Source organism: Symphalangus syndactylus, chromosome 12 (genome assembly GCF_028878055.3).
Source record: "Symphalangus syndactylus isolate Jambi chromosome 12, NHGRI_mSymSyn1-v2.1_pri, whole genome shotgun sequence".
Taxonomy (NCBI): Eukaryota; Metazoa; Chordata; class Mammalia; order Primates; family Hylobatidae; genus Symphalangus; species Symphalangus syndactylus.
The window spans coordinates 80869155-80890550 of record NC_072441.2 but is presented as its reverse complement, the minus strand read 5'-3'; the positions used below and the strand labels follow the sequence as shown (position 1 = coordinate 80890550).

Genomic DNA, 21396 nt, shown 5'->3' with positions numbered 1-21396 from the left:
TGTAGAGGGCAGCATGGGACAGAGGAAGGAGCACAGGATTTGGATTCCTGGGGCGGGGGTTTAAATAGGACAGTGCTACTTCCTTTATGATGTAGGTAAGCATCATCTCTCTTGCCTACATAAAAGTGTTTAAAAAAAAATACAGTTAAGAGATAATGCCTTAAAAAATGTGGGCTAAACATAAAAACTAATACAAATGATTACTTATGGAACAGAAGGGAGGAAGAAGGGGGATAAAGGATGTAAGCTAGATTTTGTTGAATACATCTTGTTTGATAGTTTTGACTTTGGATTAATGTAAATGTTATATACATAATTAAAAACAAAATTATTAAATAAAAATCTACAAACAGTAAAAACAATCCAAAATAAGTCCAAATGCATATCAGGGTTGGTGGCATAACTATATACAGAAAAGAATTACTGCAAGTAATTCTAAAGCACATTTTTACTCAGCATTTCTATTCCAAGGACAAATGAGTCTCAAAGAAAATGTAAATAGCATTGAATGATCTTATTTATAATAATAATGTTCACATTATCACTTGGAAAATAACATAGCCATATTGTAGGATAAAACAGAGAAAACAAAATTTTCAGCATAAGAAAAAAATTGCAAGTATAGAACCAAAGAGATTAAGTGCTTATTCTGAAATGTTAAATTTGAATTGGTTATTAATTCATTCTTTTAAAATGTGTTTTCTAACTGCTCACAAAACAGATCTAGCAGCAATAAAAACGCAGTCACATTTTGTCTCCATAGTGTCTAGAGTAAGGTCTCCAAATACCATTTACCAATAAGAAAAAAAAAAAGCAAGGCAAGAAACCTTTGGAGAAATACCTGGGTCTAGATCTGAGGCAGGTAATATACAGAATTAGCCCAGGACATCTTATTGTACCAGAAAGCAAGCAAACTATGGTAGACTCTGGGGGTGTGTCAAAAAAAAAAAAACACTGGAGGCAATTTGAAAGAGCTCCCAGTGTCTAAAAAATGAGAGAAATAATCATTGCAGTTGATCAAGATGCATTAAAGAAAAAGAAACCCATGAGTCTATAATGACACTATTTTAAAAAAATAAAAAGAGTTATCTTTGGAAATTGTTGGGCCACCAACTTATTATTCTGAAAACTGGCAAGAGGAAGAGTTTTGTATTTACTCTATATTTCCTACAAAACTGTAATTTGGATTACCAGATAGTTGATGAGGAAACTTATTTTTTATTAAAAAAATCCAGTTAATAAATGAAGATAAGGGAGAGGAAGTTACTGTTCTTTAACCCACAATGAAAAAAAAAGTGGGTCTAGAAACAATAACCAAGAGGTGCTTATATCATTAGGTGAAAGGATTGTGGAGAACCTTAAAATGGATAAATGGATGGTGCTGACACCTAAATCTGCAGTTGAATCTTAACATCACTGAACTTAGAAGTCCCAGACAGTATGTGCCTTCTCTATGGTACAATAAGAAGTGCACATCACATCCGATTTATGCTTATGACAAAAAAAATTGAACTTGAATTTAGTTTAAGCTTCTAAATATAATTACCAATTTATAAGAAATACTGGGGAATATAGAAACATAACAAGAAAGTCAAGTGACACAAGAAAGAAGCAATCAGCCAAACTCAAAATGTGAGAAATTTATCAGGATGCATAACCTATTTATTTAAAAAGTAAATGATGTGAAAGAGTACAGGAGTTGCTACAGATTAGAAGAAACTTAAGAGACAAATCAACTAAATGTGTGGAATTTGTTTGCATCCTAACTCAAAGAAACCAACTTGAAAGCTGTTGGGAGAAAAGCTGAGTGTTGGGAGAGAAGCTGAGGCAGGGCTTGCATGTCTGTCAGACTTGCTGGCTCCTTGTTTCTAGCACTCCCGTTATCTCAAGCAGCTATATGTTTCTTATTCACTTGATACACTGTTTCCTTTCTTTTTTTTTGAGACGGAGTCTCGCTCTGTCACCCAGGCTGGAGTGCAGTGGCGCAATCTCGGCTCACTGCAAACTCCGCCTCCCGGGTTCACGCCATTCTCCTGCCTCAGCCTCCCGAGTAGCTGGGACTACAGGCGCCCGCCACCACGCCCGGCTAATTTTTTTGTATTTTTAGTAGAGACGGAGTTTCACTGTGGTCTCGATCTCCTTACCTCATGATCCGCCCGCCTCGGCCTCCCAAAGTGCTGGGATTACAAGCGTGAGCCACCGCTCCCGGCCCACTGTTTCCTTTCAACCCCCACATCCTCACCACCTGTTTTTTTGTTTGAGCACCAATAAATTGTGTGGGCTCCCAGAGCTCAGGGCCTTCACAGCCTCTACACTTGCGATGGCCCCCTGGTCCCACTTTCTCTCTCAAACCGTCTTTTTCTCATTCCTTTGACTCCACCAGACTTCATCACCCCCACGACCTGGTGTTGGGTCTGATTGCCCCAACAAAAGCTGCATTTTTGAGATAATTGTGGAAATGTAAACAAGAACTATGTGTTATGTGATATTAAAGAAGTACTGTTAGGTCGGTTAAAAACGGTAATGCACATTTAAATACACAGATGAGTAACACTATAAAGCAACCACACAACAAGCCAGCATAATAACAAGCTAACAACACAATGACAGGATCAAATCTACACATACCAATACTAACCTTGAATATAAATTTGCTAAATGCTCCACTTAAAAGGCACAGAATAGCAAGCTGAATAAAAAAGCAAGACTCAATGTAATGCTGTCTTTGAGAGACTCATCTCACATGTAATGACATCCCTAGGCTCAAAATAAAGGGATGGAGGAAATTTACAAAGCAAATGGAAATTATAACAAGCAGAAGTTGCAATCCTAATTTCAGACAAAAGAGACTGTAAACCAACAAAGATGGAGAAAGACAAAGAAGGGCATTGCATAACGGTAAAGGGTTCAATTCAACAAGAAGACCTAACTATCCTAAATATATATGCACCCAACACAGGAGCACCCAGATTCATAAAGCAAGCTCTTACAGACCTATGAAGAGACTTAGACTCCCACACAATAATAGTGGGAGACTTCAACACTCCACTGACAGTATTAGATGGATAACCGAGGAAGAAAATTATTGAAGATATTCAGGATCTGAACTCAAAATTGCACCAAATAGATATAACAGACCTCTACAGAACTCTCCACCACAAAACAACAGAATATACATTTTTTTCATTGCCACATGGTAGATACTCTAAAGCTGATCACATAATTGAAATTATACCAAACACACTTTCAGACCACAGCACATTAAAAATAGAAGACTAAAAAACTCTCAAAACCATGCAATTATATGGAAACTAAACAACGTGCTCCTGAATGACTTTTGAGTAAATAATGAAATTAAGGCAGAAATCAAGAAGATCTTTGAAATTAATGAAAACAAAGTTACAACATACCAGAACCCCTGGGACATAATGAAGGCAGTGTTAACAGGGAAATTCAGAGCACTAAATGCCCACATCAAAAAGTTAAAAAGATCTCAAATGAACAACCTAACGTCACAACTGAAAGAATTAGAGAAGCAGGAGCAAACCAACCCAAAGCTAGCAGGAGACAAGACATTACCAAAATCAGAGCTGAACTGAAGGAAATCAAGACATGAAAAGCCATTCAAAAGATCAACAAATCCAAGAGTTGGTTTTTTGAAAAAGTTAATAAGATAAATAGTCCACTAACTAGATTAATAAAGAAGAAAAGAGAGAGGAGCCAAGTAAACATAATTAGAAATGACAAAGGGGATGTTACCACTGACCCCAAAGAAATAAAAATAACCACTGGAAACTACTGTGAACACCTCTGTGCACACGAACTAGAAAGCCTAGATGAGATGAGTAAACTTCTGGACACACACACTTTCAAGACTGAACTGAAGAAAGAAATTGATGCCCTAAACAGACCAATATTGAGCTCAAAAATTGAATCAGTAACAAATAGCATACCAATCAAAAAAGCCCAGGACCAGATAGCTTCACAGCTGAATTCTACCAGATGTAAAAAGAAGAACTAGTGCTACTTTTACTAAAACTATTCCCAAAAAAAATCAAGGGGAGGGATTCCTCCCAACTCATTCTATGAGGCTAGCATCATCCTGATGCCAAAACCTGCCAGAGACACAACAAAAAAAGAAAACTGCAGGCCAATATCCTTGATGAACATTGATGCAAAAATCAACAAAACACTTGCAAACTGAATCCAGCAGCACATCAAAAAGCTAATCAACCATGATCAAGCAGGCTTCATCCCTGGGATGCAAGGTTGGTTCAACATACACAAATCAATAAATGTGATTCATCACATTAACAGAACTAAAGGCAAAAAACACATGATTATCTCAATAAATGTAGAAAAGGCTTTTGATAAAGTGCAACATTCCTTCATGTTAACAACTCTCAACAAACTAGATATGGAAGGAACATATGTCAAAATAACAAGAGCCATCTATGACAAACTCATAGCCAACATCATACTGAATTGGGAAAAGATGGAAGCACTCCCCTTAAAAAATAGCACAAGTCAAGGATGCCCTCTCTCACCATCCCCATTCAACATAGTATGCGAAGTCCTGGCCAGAGCAATCAGGGAAGATAAAGAAATAAGGGGCATCAAAATAGGAAGAGAGGAAGTCAAACTATCCGTGTTTACAGATTACATGATTCTATATCTAGAAAACCCCATAGTCTTGGCTCAAAAGCTCCTTCAGCTGATAAACAGTGTCAGCAAAGTTTCAGGATACAAAATCAATGTACAGAAATCACTAGCACTACTATACACCAACAGTCAAGCCAAGAGCCAAATCAGGAACACAATCCCATTCACAACTACCACATAAAGAGTAAAATATCTAGGAATACAGCTAACCAGGGAGGTGAAAGATCTCTACAAGAAGAATTACAAAACACTTCTCAAAGAAATCAGAGGTTACACAAACAAATTTAAAAAAATTCCATGCTCATGGATAGAAAGAATCAATGTCATTAGAATGTACATACTGCCCAAAGAAATTTACAGATTCAATGCTATTCCTATCAAACTACCAATGACATTTTTCACAGAACCAGAAAGAACTATTTTAAAATTCATATGGAGCCCAAATAGCCAAAGCAAGCCTAAGCAAAAAGAACAAAGCTGGAGGCATCATGTTACCTGACTTCAAACTATACTACAGGGCTACAGTAACCAAAACAGCACAGTACTGGTACAAAAACAGACACATAGACCAATGGAACAGAATAGGGAGCCAAAAAATAAGGCCACAAACCTATGATCATCTGATCTTTGACAAAGCTGACAAAAACAAGCAATGAGGAAAGGACTCCCTAATTCAATAAACAGTTACCCATATGCAGAAGATTAAAACTGGACCCCTTCCTCCCACCATATATGAAACTCAATTCAAGATGGATTAAAGATTTAAATGTAAAACCCTAAACTATAAAAACTCCAGAAGACAACCTAGGCAATACCATTCAGGACGTAGAAACAGGCAAAGATTTCACGATGCCAAAAGCAATTTCAAAAAAAGCAAAAATTGATAAATGGGATCTAATTAAACTAAAGAGCTTCTGCACAGCAAAAGAAACTATCAACAGAGTAAACAGATAACCTAAAGAATGGGAGAAAATATTTGCAAACTGTCCACCTGACAAAGGTCTAAAATCCAGCATCTATAAGGAACTTAAATAAATTTACAAGAAAAAAGCAAACACCCCATTAAAAAGTGGGCAAAGGACATGAACAGACACTTTTCAAAAGAAGACATACATGTCGGCAACAAGCATGTGAAAGAAAGTTCAGTATCACTGATCATTGGAGAAATGCAGTACCGCAATGAGATACCATCTTACACCAGACAGAATGGCTATTATTAAAAAGTCAAAACCATAACAGATGCTGGTAAGGCTGCAGAGACAAGGCAATACTTATATACCCTTGGTGGGGGTGTAAATTAGTTCAACCATTGTGGAAAATACTGTGACGATTACTCAAAGACCTAAAATCAGAACTGCCATTTGCCATTACTGGGTAGGTACCCAGAAGAATATATATAATTCTATGATAAAGACACATGCACACATATTCATTGCAGCACTATTCACAATAGCAAAGACATGGAATCAACCTAAATGCCCATCAATGATAGACTGGATAAAGAAAATGTGGTACATGTACACCATGGAATACTATGCAGCCATAAAAAAGAATGAGATTATGTCTTTTACAGGAACATGGATGGAGCTGGTGGCCATTATCCTCAGCAAACTAATGCAGGAACAGAAAACCAAATTCCACATGTTCTCACTTATAAGTGGGAGGTAAACAATGAGAACTCATGGACACAAAGAAGGGACCAACCTACATTGGGGCCTACTTGAGGGTGGAGGGTGGGAGGAAGGAGAGGAGCAGAAAAAGTAACTACTGGGTACTAGGCTTAGTACCTGAGTGAAAAAATAATCTGCACAACAAACCCCCATGACATGAGTTTACTTATATAACAAACTGGCACATGTACCCCTGAACCTAAAAGTTTAACAAACAAAAAAAGAAATGGTAATGGCATTGAAGATACGCAAGAAAGAAAAATGTCTGTGTCAATTACAGACATGTACTCCAGTATTAGTGGGTGGGGGAAAATGTTATATGCGGGCTTTGCTTTAAAATAGTCCAGAAAAAAAGAATAGGGGGCCAGAGAACAAATGAAACAATATGGGAACAATGTTGATTTCTTTTTCATGTGGGTGCTGAGGAATTGAGGGATCATTATCCTATCCTCTCTTTTGGTGCAGATTTGAACATTTACGTAATAAAATATAGAAACAAAATAATCAATACATTAAGTCAGCATGTGAAACTTCTTTGTAAAGTATAAAGTCCTATACATGTGAGGGACAATATTTTTATGAGGCAAATAGAGAAGAATGGTGCTGAGGTGGTGCAGAGGGCAGGACCAGGGCCCAGAGTAGGAGCAAGGTGGAAGACAGTGTTGGTAAGCACCCCAAGAAGCAGGCCTTCTCCACCACATTGGGAGGATAGCTTAGTACAAAATGCAGCAATTCCAATTCTACAGCTTCATCTAAGTTTTATCCTATGGATATGTGACACAACGTTATTTCCCCTCCTAAATTACAGACTGAGCCTTGTCACTATCTCATTAACCCATCTTATTTTTTTTGTGGCAATTATCACTCTTTGTGATTATCTGATATTTGTGGTCTGATTATTTGTTTATTTTCAATCTCCATCTCCCCGTTCAGAAGTTAACACTGAAGACAGGAACTATGTTTCCCATGCTGAATGGTGCAGGCAGAGTTAAGGTGCCTGACAAATATTTGCTGAATGAATAAATGCATTACAGCATATGTAATTATAGTAAAGAATTGGAGGCAAGACAATGCCCAACAATAAAGAGTTGCTTAAATAAACAGTGGACTGTCCATAAAATAGAAAATGATTAAGGCATGAAAAGTTTGCTATGGATGAATATGTATTGTCATGAAAAAATGCCATGATGCATAATTGGGTGACAAGTTCAGACGAAAAAATAGCATTCAAAACCTGAAGACAATTTTGTTAAAAGAAAAAAAAAAGTTTGCATAAAGATCTGGAGGAATGCACAATTAGGTGTAAAAATGATTATCTGTAGACAATAGAATTATAAGTTGTTTTATTTTTTATTTATGTATATTTGTATTTCTTTACAATTCAGTTTTATATGCCCTGGGTTTAAACAGGGCAGTGCTCCTTCCTGTATAATGGAGGTCATCATAATCTCTTTCTTGAATATATAAAAGTGTTATGCCCTGAACATTTTAGAATTATTCAATAATAAGGGAAAAGTATATTTTAAAATCAAAAATCTAATACAAAGATTTTTTTAATTAAAGTTTTCTAGAAGTGCAATAAATTTATTGAAAAAGTTAAATTTTTCAAAATGAGATAAATGATTATGTGAGGCAGTGAGCTAATATCCTGTATCTAACTGTGTTTAGCACTAATCGGGTAACTACAGAAGGACATTTTTCTGCATTTAATGAGTGATCTGACTACATAGTCTCTAATAACCTTTTCAAATTATAAAAATGTCATGAACTTTGGACTGTTTACCCTGAAAAGTTTTTAGAATCTATTTTGAACTAAGTAGTAATACATCAATCATCTCTACTTTATTATTGACTATAATATTAGTTATGGAATGGAAATAATGTCAAAAATGAGCTCTGGCATTTTTTTGTATGTTTCTACACTGGGTGGAGTGCACAGTTAATATGGTACTTTATACTGAAATGCACCACACCTTGATGTAATTTTCTGATGAGTACAAAGTTCAAAGCAAGGATTTGTACTGTCAACAATCAATCATCAGTTGTGTTGAGCAACTTCCATATACAAACTGCAGTGCCAAGTAGACAGAGAAACAGTAAGATGTATGGGACATGACACTGTCCTCAAGGAGCATAGAGTCCAGCAGTTGTATGACAAGATTTGCCATGTTTAGCAATGGGCTGAGAATCAACAACCTGCTCCTGGATTTTGGCTTTTTTTTTAAGGTTCTCTCACATCAAATATCACTGTTTCAGCAGTCTCCAGGGCATACTTGCCCCTAAGAATAGTAGAAATTTTTTCCCTTCGTTTTCCTTAGCACAGCTATGATCATCTGGAACTTTCTAAGAACTAACACCAGTTCTGGCAGTATTGCTTATTAGAAAACGTTTAAATCTTTGTACTATTACCATCTCATGTGTTAGATACAATGTAATAAATATCTTTTTAATGTGTATCTAAACTTGCATGAAAGTTAAAAAAATTCCCAAGTTCCATAATTGAATGGAGAATTGAGAACCAAAACCAAAATAGAAGGCCCATAGGTTGATGTGGCAGCTGTCTGAAAGTAGAAAATGTTATTTTCTAAGGGTTTGGAATTTCAGGTCTTGAAGAGGAGACAAGATTGGGAGCAATAAAGGAAGCATCCTCACTGGAAAAGGTGGACTACAGAAGCAACACCACAAGACACAAAGAAGCTTGTCTGCCTTAGCTTGGGTTTATAAGGAGGGGAGAAAATAGACCCTTAAAATTTATAACCAAGAGTCTGTGCCTCATATAGCTTTGCCACTCTTTCCAAAGGACACTACACATGGGATCTGAGAATACCTAAACTAGATAATTACATAAAAATTGGTTCCAGGCAGATGACAGATACCTGAGATACCTGGCAGAAACAAATTCAAAATCAATCTAGAGGGATTTGTCTTCAACATAATCCCCATAGGATGCCCACACATAAAGTCTCACTGAAGATGAACTCTTGTGGCTTGTTTTCTTGTATGTTTTCTAATTTTGAATTATGATTTCATCTTCAGGGAGAATCAATAAATACTATAAGCAGTAGAATTAGACCACCAAGAAATTTCAGATAAAAGAATTATCAGATAAATATTATAAATTTGGGTGATTATGATGCATCAGTGTAGGCTCAGCAATTGTAACAAATGTACCACTCTGGTGGGGGATATTGGTAATCAAGGAGTCTATGCATATCTTGGGGCAGAAGGTGTATGGGAGATTTCCATGCCTTCCTCTCAATTTTGCTGTAAACCTAAAACTGCTCTAAAAAATTAAATCTTTACAAGTATGTTTAAAATGATTAAACATAAATAAGAATTTAAGACATAAGAAAATATATCGACTCTATAAAAAAAGAACCAAGTAGAACCATAAGAAATTAAAAGTATATTCATTGTCATTTGAAAATCAATAAATGGTATAGGTTAAAATTAGATGTGCCTGAGAATAAAAGCCAAAAAAAGATAGATTAAGAAGTTAGAAGTTTCTCACGTAAAATTAATTTGTTTCTCACATAAAAATCCCAGATCTTGACTATTCAGCATTGGCATTAAGGCGCCATAGCCATCTGGAACTGATTATTCTTCTACATTTCTACTTCAACTCCTAGTGGGTGACACTTGTTATTTTGGCTCAATACGCAGTTGCAGCCATCAGTACACATTCCAAGCAGAGGAAAGAATGAAGAAGGAAAGGGAAAAAAGGATGTGGGCTTATCTTTTGAAAATGTGTCTTGAAGATACTCCCATTGACATCCTATTGCCCAGAACAAGTCATATGACGATGCTTAGCTGCAAGGGATCCTGGAATGTTTATTCTTGGAAGTCATAGACCCAACTAAAAATTAGAAGTTTTATTAATGTGAAAGGAAGGTTACATAGATATTGAGGTAAATTAACAGTTAAGTGGCAAACAATAATATATTTAAAAGAGTTGAAAAGAGAAATTATGAACTGAGAGATATGTTGAAATGACTTAGAATGCAGTGATTTCCATATTATAGAATGCAAAAGTCCTACATGCATCTAATGAAATTTCCAGAAGGAATATAAGAAATAATGAATGAGTAGCAATATTTGAAGAGATATTGGCTCTAAATTTTTAGAAATGAATGAAAGAAATGAATTCTCACAAACACAAATCTCAAGGGAAAATTGTAAAAAGTATCAGAATATGAAACAGATTATCTCCCCAGAAAAAAAAGGCTGATAGCACCTTTCTCAACCATTAGTGTCAGAAAATAGTGGAATAATATCTTCAAAGTGATTTGAGACAATATTTGCCAACCTGGAATTCTATATCTAGCTAAAATATTATTTAAGGGTAAGGGTGCAATTAAGGTATTTTCAGATGAAGATTAATCTTACTACTAATAGTGGCTAAAAGAACTACCAAGGATTTACTCTAGGAAGAAGAAAATTGAATCCATAAGGAAAGAATAATCTAAAGCAGGCAATGGTAAGGGGGCAGAGAAAAATATGAAAATGTGGGTAAAAATAAACAAGCATTGACAGTATAAAATAGTAGAAGTAGTTTCAGGGTGTTAAGATGAAACTACAATATTAGACAAAAAAAAATGAAAGGCAAGAAGTATATGTTTTTAGTCAAAGTGCTCTAACATGTTATACAGCTCCAGAGCATGGGAAATATAAGCAGCTGTCCATCATATGTGGTCTGACCTCATCAGAGATAGCTTGTTGCCACCATATGTAAGCATAGATTAAGATTTCCAACTTGAGCCTCGAATGGTACCACATGGCAAATGCCTTGCCTGGATCCTTTATTTCCAAGTTCTGTGCCTATTTTCTTTTAGAGGATTAAAAGATGATGGGAGTAGATATGGGGGAAAGGGAGCAAAGAAAAAGAAATACACCTTGGCAAATGATTAGATACAAAATGAAAAGAAAGGGAAGAGTCAAAGATTTCACTGCAGTTTTTAGTCTAATTGGTGACAGTATCCCCATCCTCTGAAGTAGAGAAATCTAAAGAAAAATATAAAAACACAAGTTTGAGAGGTAGTGATGTTTCATGTGAGATGCGTCTGAATTATTCAAATAAAACCATTTTATGAGAATCAGAGGTTTTTAACCTGAATTTTCAGGAAGTATCATTACTAAAGATAGAAATTTTAGAGAGAGACACATAAAAGAATATCCCAGATACATATTTCTATCTGAAATCCTAACGAAGAGCCTAGCACATATTAGGTTCTCAATAAAAATGTGAGGAATTAGTAAATGAATGAATGAATGAGATTTTTCTGTAGAAAGAAAAAGTCAGACAGCTAAGGGCTAAACCTTAGTTATTATGCACAGATTTAGAATTGGAACTAGCAGAAATACTAGCAGAGAAGAGAGCGGGGGAAATCCCAGTGAATTATAAAACACTGACAGCAGTGCAGTGTCCAGAATAGAGGGGCAGGAGCTGACCAACAGCGGGCAATGCTTTCCAGAGGACCCTGGGAACTGAAGAAAGACTGTTGGGCACAGAACTTAAGAGATGACGTGGTGACTGGGGTGAAATGATCAAGCAGAATGGCTAGTGGGACAAGCCTTATTCAATGAGGTTAAGGAAGATTTAAGGAAAATATAAAACTATGAAGAGCACTTTTTGAAATTTGGGGAAGACACTAAGAAAAGAAGATAGGTGAGCATGGTGACTAGAAATGATGCTAATGCCCTCATTTTTTAAGCTAAGGTAACTTCAGTATAATTAAAAACACAAGAGAGAGACCTATCAAGCCGCAAAAATGCCATGGTCCACATTGCCTCCAAGATAAGCTTCCAGGAGTTTCCAGGAGTCATACAAGACCCTGCTTTATCTATTCCCTGACCAGCTATATAATCTCACCTACTCTGGCTTCCATGAGCTTCAGCCGTGCAATATTGCTTGCTATAAAATACATGTTCACCTTTCCAACCTTTGCACTTGCTGTTGTTTACTTTAAATTAAATATCTTTTCTATGTTCTCAGCCAGACCAACTCTTACACATCCTTCTGGACTAACTTCAAACAATACCTTTTGCCAGTCCCTCAGCCGAATGAGCCATCACCTCTCTGTATTGCTGACTTAAAGCGTTTATCAAATTACACAGTATTATGATATTTGAATCTTTTCCACTAAACTATTGGAGAGGAGTTGTTTGTGTCACAAAGTGCCTAGAATGTAGTAAGTATACAATCAATGAAGAGAAAATTATTTTGGGTAGAGGGAAATGGTTAATTTCTGACTTTCAAGTACATATAATCCTATTTCATACCATGGAAAAATGGCCTTTGAACTTAATTGCAAATTAAGTTTCCAAACATGCAGAGCTGATATAGCTACATTATTTGCAATGGAACTAATAAATCCTTAAGAATAAGATATATCATTAAATAAGATGGCTTAATACCCCTCACTCTTGCCCTGATGCAATGTTTATAAGAGAAGAAGAGATACTCGCTTTTCTAGGGTTGAGTATTACTCATCCTGAGCCAAGATAATGTTTCAGATTTATCATGGCCAAATCATTCTGACCTGCTGCAGTGTCATCCTTGGAAGAGAGGACTTTTTTTTACTCAACGTGAATGCCAGTTTTCCTGTTCAACCCGTTCTACCTAGTTAGGATGAAACTGCTATCCCTTCACATGGAATTTCCTACTATAACTGTTCAATGGTTTAAGGATATCAAAGATGGATCACGCAGTGGGAAGGAAGACCCTGACTGGATGACATTCTTTAGCTTCTGCATTCTTGCATTGTCCTGGTTCCCTTCTGCCTGGAATCCTAGAACATAAGACTTTAAAGTAAACTTATATGAATTGTCGAGGCCAAATCTCTGAGTAATTTCTCTGACTTCATCATCTTTGCCACCTTCGCTTGGAATTCAACTTCCTCCTTTCTGCTTAGTTTCTCCCTCAAGTCTTGGGCCTTCTGTCTTGCTGTTTTATTCATTCACTTACTCAACACATATTCACTGAGTGCCTTTACTGCCTAGGTCTCTGTTCTTTGCACTGAGGTTGCTGCAATGAACAAGACAGACCAAGTCTATTTTCTCATAACCTTCACTGCAGAAATGGGACTGCATTCATTCCCAAAGATTTGACTCCAAGCTGCATATGGCTTATTACCATTTATCTTAACCGTGTTTATGTCAATGTTCAAGGATTCTGAGTCTGAAGTTCCAGCCCCACATCACTGTCACATGATCATGTCCTGCCAGCATGTCAAACCCAACACATCTTGGACAAAACTTACCTCTCCTCCTCACACTAGTTCTTTCTCCTGACTTCTCTATTTTGTCAATGCTGTCATCATTTCCCAGGCACAAGGCACAAAATCTCAGAGATACCCCAGTTGCTTCCTCTTTCTCAACACCAATACATCACCTGATTCTATCCTTCTTCCTTCTGGACAAATGCTTTTCACAACAGTCATTTCCTTTTCGTAATGACTGCCATGTGCCAGGTTCAGATCTTCATTTCATGCCTGGGCCATTGCACCTGCTCACAGAGGTAATCTCTCCATTAACTTCCTCTTCTGGAGCACCCTAATCATTGCTGCCTAATTAATCTTAGGATCATGTCAGAGAGTACTCTAGATGTTATATAAACCAACTTTTATCTCTCTAATTTACTTCTTTCAAAGCCATTTTCCTACCACCACACTCCACAAATATGATATAGTTGAAACTCTTTGATTTGGCACTCCAAACCATCCATGATCTGGCCTCCTATCTCCTTCTCTGAGGATGTGTCCTCAGGGTCTTTCAATATCAACACCACTCCCTTGAGACCCCTTTCTCCTCCCCTAGTCCAAGCTTGAGACTACTCCCCTCTTTCCCAGAAATGCAGACTGTAGCACAATGTTCAGAACATTGACTTCAGAGGCAAATGTCTCCAGTCCAAAACCTTGTTCTTCCTATTACAAGCTGGGAAATCTAGGATGGCTACCTAACAGCTCTATCTTTCAGTTTTCTTAACAAAATATGGAGAAAACTTACCTTGTAGGAGAGTTGTGAGGATCCAATGAAATAATGCCAAGCTCATGGCATATGATCAATCTCACTAGCAAATCTGTCTGCCAAGAAACTGGAATTCCAAGTTACTTTCCTAGTAGTGAAACTCTCTAGTGGAGCCAATGTAGCTGAAAACACACTTCAAACACCTGCAGCCCTAGGCTGCCATGGATGCAGGAACCCTGTAACCATGGGCTTCCCTGCTCTGTGCCGTAGCTCCTATTTCTTCTGCTCAAATAACATGTCTTCAGAGAGGCCTTGCCTAGCTCCATCTAAAATCCCCATACACCTCTAGTTAATGTTTATACCCTTATTTTCTTTGTTTTCATCACAACACTTTTCACGGTGTGAAATAATCTGACTTCCTTGCTCACTTTCTTGTCTGTCTTCACTCCAGAAATTGAGGTCCATGCCAGCAGGGCCTTGGTCTTATTTCTGGTTCTGTCCCAGAACCATAAACAGTGTCTGATGGAGTTGAACAAATACATAAATGAATGAATCTCTGCCTGTCTGATGTGTTTCCAACCTTCATACCCAGCCCAGATCCTTCTTCCCATGAAGGCTTATAAATAATCCAGTCCACAGTAACTTGCCCTCATTCAAAGTCCTATCACAATGCCTCATCTAAACTCAGTTGAATCCCTAGAGCAGATGCCTATGCCGTGTTCTGCTTGTGACATTTTTTGCATTTCAGATCTGAGTTATCATTTATATCTTGTATGATTATTTAGCATAGTTCCTGAATCAGACTATAAACTCCTTGAGGTCCAGAAATGCTTTTGTATATCTCCATGGAATTACTTAGCACAATGCCTTATACATTATGCACTAATAAACAATCACTTATTTGTAGACCTTTAATATGGACCTGGCATGATGCTAGGGATGCAATAGTGAATAGAGCACTGTCTCTAAATAATCAGTTGAGTGCCATTATTCAATTATTTCAGTTAATATTCAGAAGTGGCTATTGGCCTTCTTAGAGGGCATTAGAAGGCCTGGTCCAGACAGAGACCACAGGTATCAGCTGGATAACCTCAGGTGGGTTGTTTAAACTGTAGGAGTCCCTCCCTAATCTGTTAAACAGAGATGGTAATACTTATGTTACAGAATTATGAAAGAGATAATATATGTGGAAATGCCTCATAAACACTAAATGATACATAAATATTGTGTCCGGAATTGGTGGGTTCTTGGTCTCACCAACTTCAAGAATGAAGCCGTGGACCCTCGCGGTGAGTGTTACAGTTCTTAAAGTCGGCATGTCCAGAGTTTGTTCCTTCTGATGTTCAGATGTGTTCGGAGTTTTTTCCTTCTGGTGGGCTCGTGGTCTCGCTGGCTCTAGCAGTGAAGCTACAGACCTTCGTGGTGAGTGTTATAGCTCTTAAGGTGGCGCATCTGGAGTTGTTCGTTCCTCCTGGTGGGCTCGTGGTCTCGCTGGCTTCAGGAATGAAGCTGCAGACCTTCGCGGTGAGTGTTACAGCTCATAAAGGCAGTGCGGACCCAAAGAGTGAGCAGTAGCAAGATTTACTGCAAAGAGCAAAAGAACAAAGCTTCCACAGTGTGGAAGGGGACCCAAGTGGGTTGCCACTGCTGGCTCGGGCAGCCTGCTTTTACTCTCTTATCTGGCCCCACCCACGTCCTGCTAATTGGTAGAGCCCAGTGGTCTGTTTTGACAGGGCGCTGATTGGTGCGTTTACCATCCCTGAGCTAGACATAAAGGTTCTCCACCTCCCCATCAGATCAGTTAGATACAGAGTATTGACACAAAGGTTCTCCAAGGTCCCACCAGAGCAGCTAGATACAGAGTGTTGATTGGTGCACTCCCAAACCTCAAGCTAGACACAGGGTGCTGATTGGTGTGTTTACAAACCTTGAGCTAGATACAGAGTGCTGATTGGTGTATTTACAATCCTTGAGCTAGACATAAAGGTTTTCCAAGGCCCCACCAGAGTAGCTAGATACAGAGTATCGATTGGTGCATTCACAGACCCTGAGCTAGACACAGGGTGCTGATTGGTCTGTTTACAATCTGTGAGCTAGACATAAAGGTTCTCCACATCTCAACCGGACTCAGGAGCCCAGCTGGCTTCACCCAGTGGATCCTGCACCAGGGCTGCAGGTGGAGCTGACTGCCAGTCCCCTGCCGTGCACTCGCACTCCTCAGCCCTTGGGTGGTCGATGGGTCTGGGCACCGTGGAGCAGGGCGCAGTGCTCATCGGGGAGGCTCGGGCCACACAGGAGCCCATGGAGGGGGTGGGAGGCTCAGGCATGGCGGGCTGCAGGTCCTGAGCCCTGCCCCGCGGGAAGGCAGCTAAGGCCCAGTGAGAAATCGAGCACAGTGCAGGTGGGCTGGCACTGCTGGGGGACCAAGTACACCCTCCGCAGCCGCTGGCCCGGGTGCTAAGTCCCTCATTGCCCGGGGCCGGCAGGGCCGGCAGGGCCGGCGGGCTGCTCCCAGTGCAGGGCCCGCCAAGCCCACGCCCACCCGGAACTCCAGCTGGCCCGCAAGTGCCGCGCACAGCCCCGGTTCCCGCTCGCGCCTCTCCCTCCACACCTCCCTGCAAGCTGAGGGAGCTGGCTCCCACCTTGGCCAGCCCAGAAAGGGGCTCCCACAGTGCAGCAGTGGTCTGAAGGGCTCCTCAAGTGCCACCAAAGTGGGAGCCCAGGCAGAGGAGGCACCGAGGGCGAGCAAGGGCTGTGAGGACTGCCAGCATGCTGTCACCTCTCAATATCAGTTGTTATTACAAGTATAATAATATAATTTAAGCTGAAATTGAAGCCATCATGAATAAAATATATTTAACAATAATGTCCATTTATTCCAGAGATAATAAGAAACCTAATTCTGCCTGTCACAGGTACCAGGTGACAACCTTTGAGTAGGACTTCACTTTGCCAAATTTCCCACAGGCTCAGCATCCACCACCATCACCTCACAGAGAGTGCCTGGGCCACACATACAGCTTTACCTACTGCTGGAAATCAGAAAAGCCTGAAGGACCATGAGCAGAGAGCTCTAGACATTCCAAAGTCGCTGTCTAGATTTCTAAGATGAAACTATTCTTAAAATGCTCAAATGTCTCTCATCAAAGTCCATGTGTGCTGGCCTGACGGGTTTCAGCAGCATGTGGGCCTGGAGGTGCCACCACCATCAGGGCCAGCCATTTGACATGAGACCCAAATGTCTGGTGTACAGGGCATGTGCTCCTATTTGGACTCTAATATCTCTCCGTGAGTCACCACCTCTCTTTCCCAGAGCTCAGGCCTCAGCTTCCTGCTCCAGGTTGAGCCCTCACCCTCAGATTAGCTTTGTAGTGTGTCTGTTCCGAGTCAGGAGGAAGAACTCTTCCTTCCCACCCGCTGCCCACCAAGTCCGGGGCTTGCTGTTTTAGCACACGTCACTGGTGTGGGGAGGCAGGTCCACGGGTGATATCATCTGTTTGTAAACAGCTTCCACAAATCACCTCCCACTGGAAATCACAGAATCTCAGACATGGAAGGAAGGGCCACTCCTAGGCAGAGCAGGACTGCCCTCCAGAGCCTCCCTGGCAGGAGGTCATTTGGCTGCAAGGTCAAACATCTTGGATGAATCAACAGAGCATTTCCGACCTCACCTTTGAGCAGACACCCTCAGCTGCCAGCTGCTTGGTGCATGCCATGACAGAGCTCCCCACTCATTGGGTCACCAAGGGAGCAGCAGCCAAGAAGCCAAGCTGCAATTTTCTGAGAGCCTGGGTGTGTCCAGAGACCCGAGTGTCCCTTCCCTGTGTGGTGATGATTTCTAAGACAGTAGAGAATGACTCTTTGAGTGTGAGGGCATGACTTTGGAGTCACACAGGTTCCGGTTTCAATCTCATCTCCCTCACTCACCATCTGGGGACATTCACTAGCTCTGTGATTTTAGCCAAATCACTGAAACTGTCTAAACCCATGTGCTCACATAAAAAAAATGGGGAAGTGAATGTCTATATTTTTAGATTACTATGAGGATTAAGTGAGATAATATATGTAAAGTGCCTTGACTTGTGCCTGAAATAAAGTTAGTGCCAAATAAATGGTAACTAGTGTTACTATTATTATTACCATGATTATCTCTTCTTTCTGAACCCAGCAGACACCATGCAGAGGATATTGTTCTCCTGTTTCCTCGTGCCTGAAATGAGTGCCCACAGCGATAGGTTTCTGACCTAGGCAAGATGACCCATCCATTGCCACTGCCACAGCCACCATCTCTGAAGAATGAGATCCCCACGTTTCCAAGCACACATGTTGCACCACAGAGACTCCCAGAAACCCATGGCTCTTGGTCCTGCTTCAGCTGCACAAATGAGATCTGGAGAGGGCAAGGTCTCAGTTTCCTGGAAGGCTCATCTTAGGAAAAATTCCCTCCCCAGCAAGCAAAGCAGTAGGTCAAGGAACTTCCACGCCAAAAATAAAAAATAAAATAAGACATAAAACTAAAAAATAAAAAAAGACAGCTGGCTTGATTCCAAAGCCCCCAAGAGTTGCCAAAACAAACTTTTACCACAGAGCTGCCTGGACCTGGTGGTCAGAAGGAGCACCTCAGTGGTAAGGCTTGGGAAGTCCAGAGCAATGAAGCCCTTGAATCAGATGTCCTGTCTTCTTTATCATGCACCAGGTGAGTGACTTTGAACAAATTACTTAACCTCAGTTTCTCTTCTGTAAAATGGGTATAACAACACTCTCCTACGTGAGTCATTATGAGAATCAGATTGTGCCACATAAAGTCCTGAGAATATTCAAGGACTTTGTCGCATAAAGTCCTTAAAATACTCGAAACAGTTGATATGTGATCGCTGCTATCATAATTAACTATCAGAAAGCCACCTTCTTGTTCAGGCATGAATTATAGTATTCTGCCTTTCACAAACATTTCAAGCCTTTCTACCTGGGCAGAGAAACTAATGAAGAACAAATAAGAAAAGGTGTTCTCAGGAGGTAGAAGCTTTATTATGACATCTTCAAAAGACAATCAAATTAGTAGGCATTTACTGAGCACCTGCTGTGTGCAAACCCGTGCAGACAGTAGGGTCCAGTGTCCCACGCATGGCTCTCGAATCCCCGGGGAGAAAAATCACATCGGGGTCAGGGAGTTTTGCGTGACTGAGAACAAAGTGGGTTTCTGAACATCAAAGTGCAATTCGCTTTACGGGGCAAACTCCGAGGCCCAGCCCCGCGTGGGAGCCGCAGCGGGGCGGGCCCGTTCTGGGCTGGGCAGGTTTCTTTAGCGCAGCGCTGGGGGTTGCGGGCCTCTCAGCAGCCAGAGCAGCAGCCCGAGCTCTGGTTGTTGGAGCGCTGGGACCTCTGGCTGCCGCCCCCACAGCAGCAGCAGCCACTACTCCGCTGCCGGCGGCGTCTCCTTGGGAAGCAGCAGCAACTGGTGGAGCTGGAGCCGCAGCAGCCCGAGTCGCCGCAGCAGCCGCCGCCGCAGCAGGAGGAGGAGGAGGCGGGCGCCGGGGTGGGCGCCGGGGCGGGACACGGAACGGGGCCCTGGGACGACCCCTTGGAAAAGCCTTTTGCGGAAACGGCGTTCTGTTGAGAGGACATCGCGGAGCTCCTCACGACGCACCTGGAAGAAAGGCACCCTTTCAAAGGCGAGCCGGCTTTTTCTTTCCACCAGTGGAACTCTGGGCTTTTGAGATTCGGCTTAGTGTACAAGTCAGCCTGGCCTGGGACAAGGAGGGAAAAGCACCCAGAAAGAGCGGACGCAAAGAAGCAAATCCAAGCAGGTGTTTCCAGTGAGTTAAACATGCTCAGAGCAGGACACAATCCATGCAATGAATCAATGCATTTCCATTTTCTCTGACTAGAAGAAGACTGCTCAAGTTCTCCACAGTGGAAAATAAACAGCACACTGCGGCAACTTATCTGTATGATTCAGTCCAAAATCTCCACTTGGCTTTTTTCTTGTCCCTCATTTTACTTTCCTACCGACCTTCGATTGTATCTTCCTAGTTACTACACCCCATCAGTTAGAAAACACCCAAGTCCAACAGGCGGTCCCACCTGCTGGGTCTAAATAATCCACAGGCCAGAAGCATGTCCTGATCATTCTTTCTTGCCTATGCCTCTCATGCCCCACAACCATGTGGGAAAGGAGAGTTGTGCCAGTATAAATAACTCCATCCAGGGAGCTGAAAGACCTGGGTTCTAGTCACAGCTCTTCTGCGGACTTGCTGTGTACCCTTGCAAAAACCACCTCCTATGTTGCCTTTATGTCCTCATTAGTACCTTAAGAGGTTGGCTCACTGGAAGCTTAGGTGCCTTGCGGGACACCCCTCCCACATCTATCTGCTGCCTATGTTCTGTTTTCTCCTCCCCTGTGCCCTCAACTCATCCCACCCTCTCCCCCAGACCCTGCTAGGAGACTTACCAGACCCTGGCTCCACTGAAAGACTCACTACCTTCTCCAACTGGAATGGGCCAGCTGCTAGGCAGTGGACTGAGCAGCGTCCAGCCAGAGAACCTTTTTATAAGAAATACTCAGGTTCAGGCTCTTGGGAGGGGCCCATTTCCCAACAGACATGCTCAGCTGACACTCACATCCCAGAGACATTCATCACTCAGGTAGCACTGTAGGTGGTGCACGTGGGCATCTAAGTCACTTCACAGAGGTGCCAGGATTGCTACGGCATGTTTACTTTCCAAACGGGGCACTGTTTGTACCTGGGAGGCTGTGTGTATGCTAAGAGAGGGCATGGGGCTCAAATGCAGGGAGGTCTGGAACCCATTGTGCCCTTGTCTTCAATGTACACACACACACACACACACACACACACACACACACACACGGCTCCACTTGCCCACACATCCATTCCTGTGTAGTCATCTACTTGGTAGGTGGTAGTTCACCTATTTTTATCTTGATTCTCATCTCTCTGGCTCTTGGTCCTTGGCTCCCCAGGGCAGACCACAAGCTATGCGATAAGCCTGCTGGGTTTCATCCATATGCTTCAAGATGCAGTGAGTGAAGATGATGATGGGGATGCACCTGTGGGAATCCCAGGAGTGAATTCTCTCT

The 21396-nt window shown here is 41.0% G+C and overlaps 1 protein-coding gene across 1 annotated transcript; it reads right to left on the bottom strand.

Annotated features, from left to right (window-relative positions):
- Window positions 1–19303: 19303 nt before the first annotated feature.
- On the bottom strand, window positions 19304–20817 carry CRCT1 (cysteine rich C-terminal 1). Its single transcript, XM_063628051.1, has 2 exons — window positions 20749–20817; window positions 19304–19944 (listed from the first exon to the last, which is right to left on the bottom strand). Exon 2 carries the CDS (start codon window positions 19920–19922, stop codon window positions 19629–19631), a length of 294 nt encoding a protein of 97 aa, XP_063484121.1. The 5' UTR covers window positions 19923–19944; window positions 20749–20817; the 3' UTR covers window positions 19304–19628.
- Between the last annotated feature and the right edge of the window lie 579 nt (window positions 20818–21396).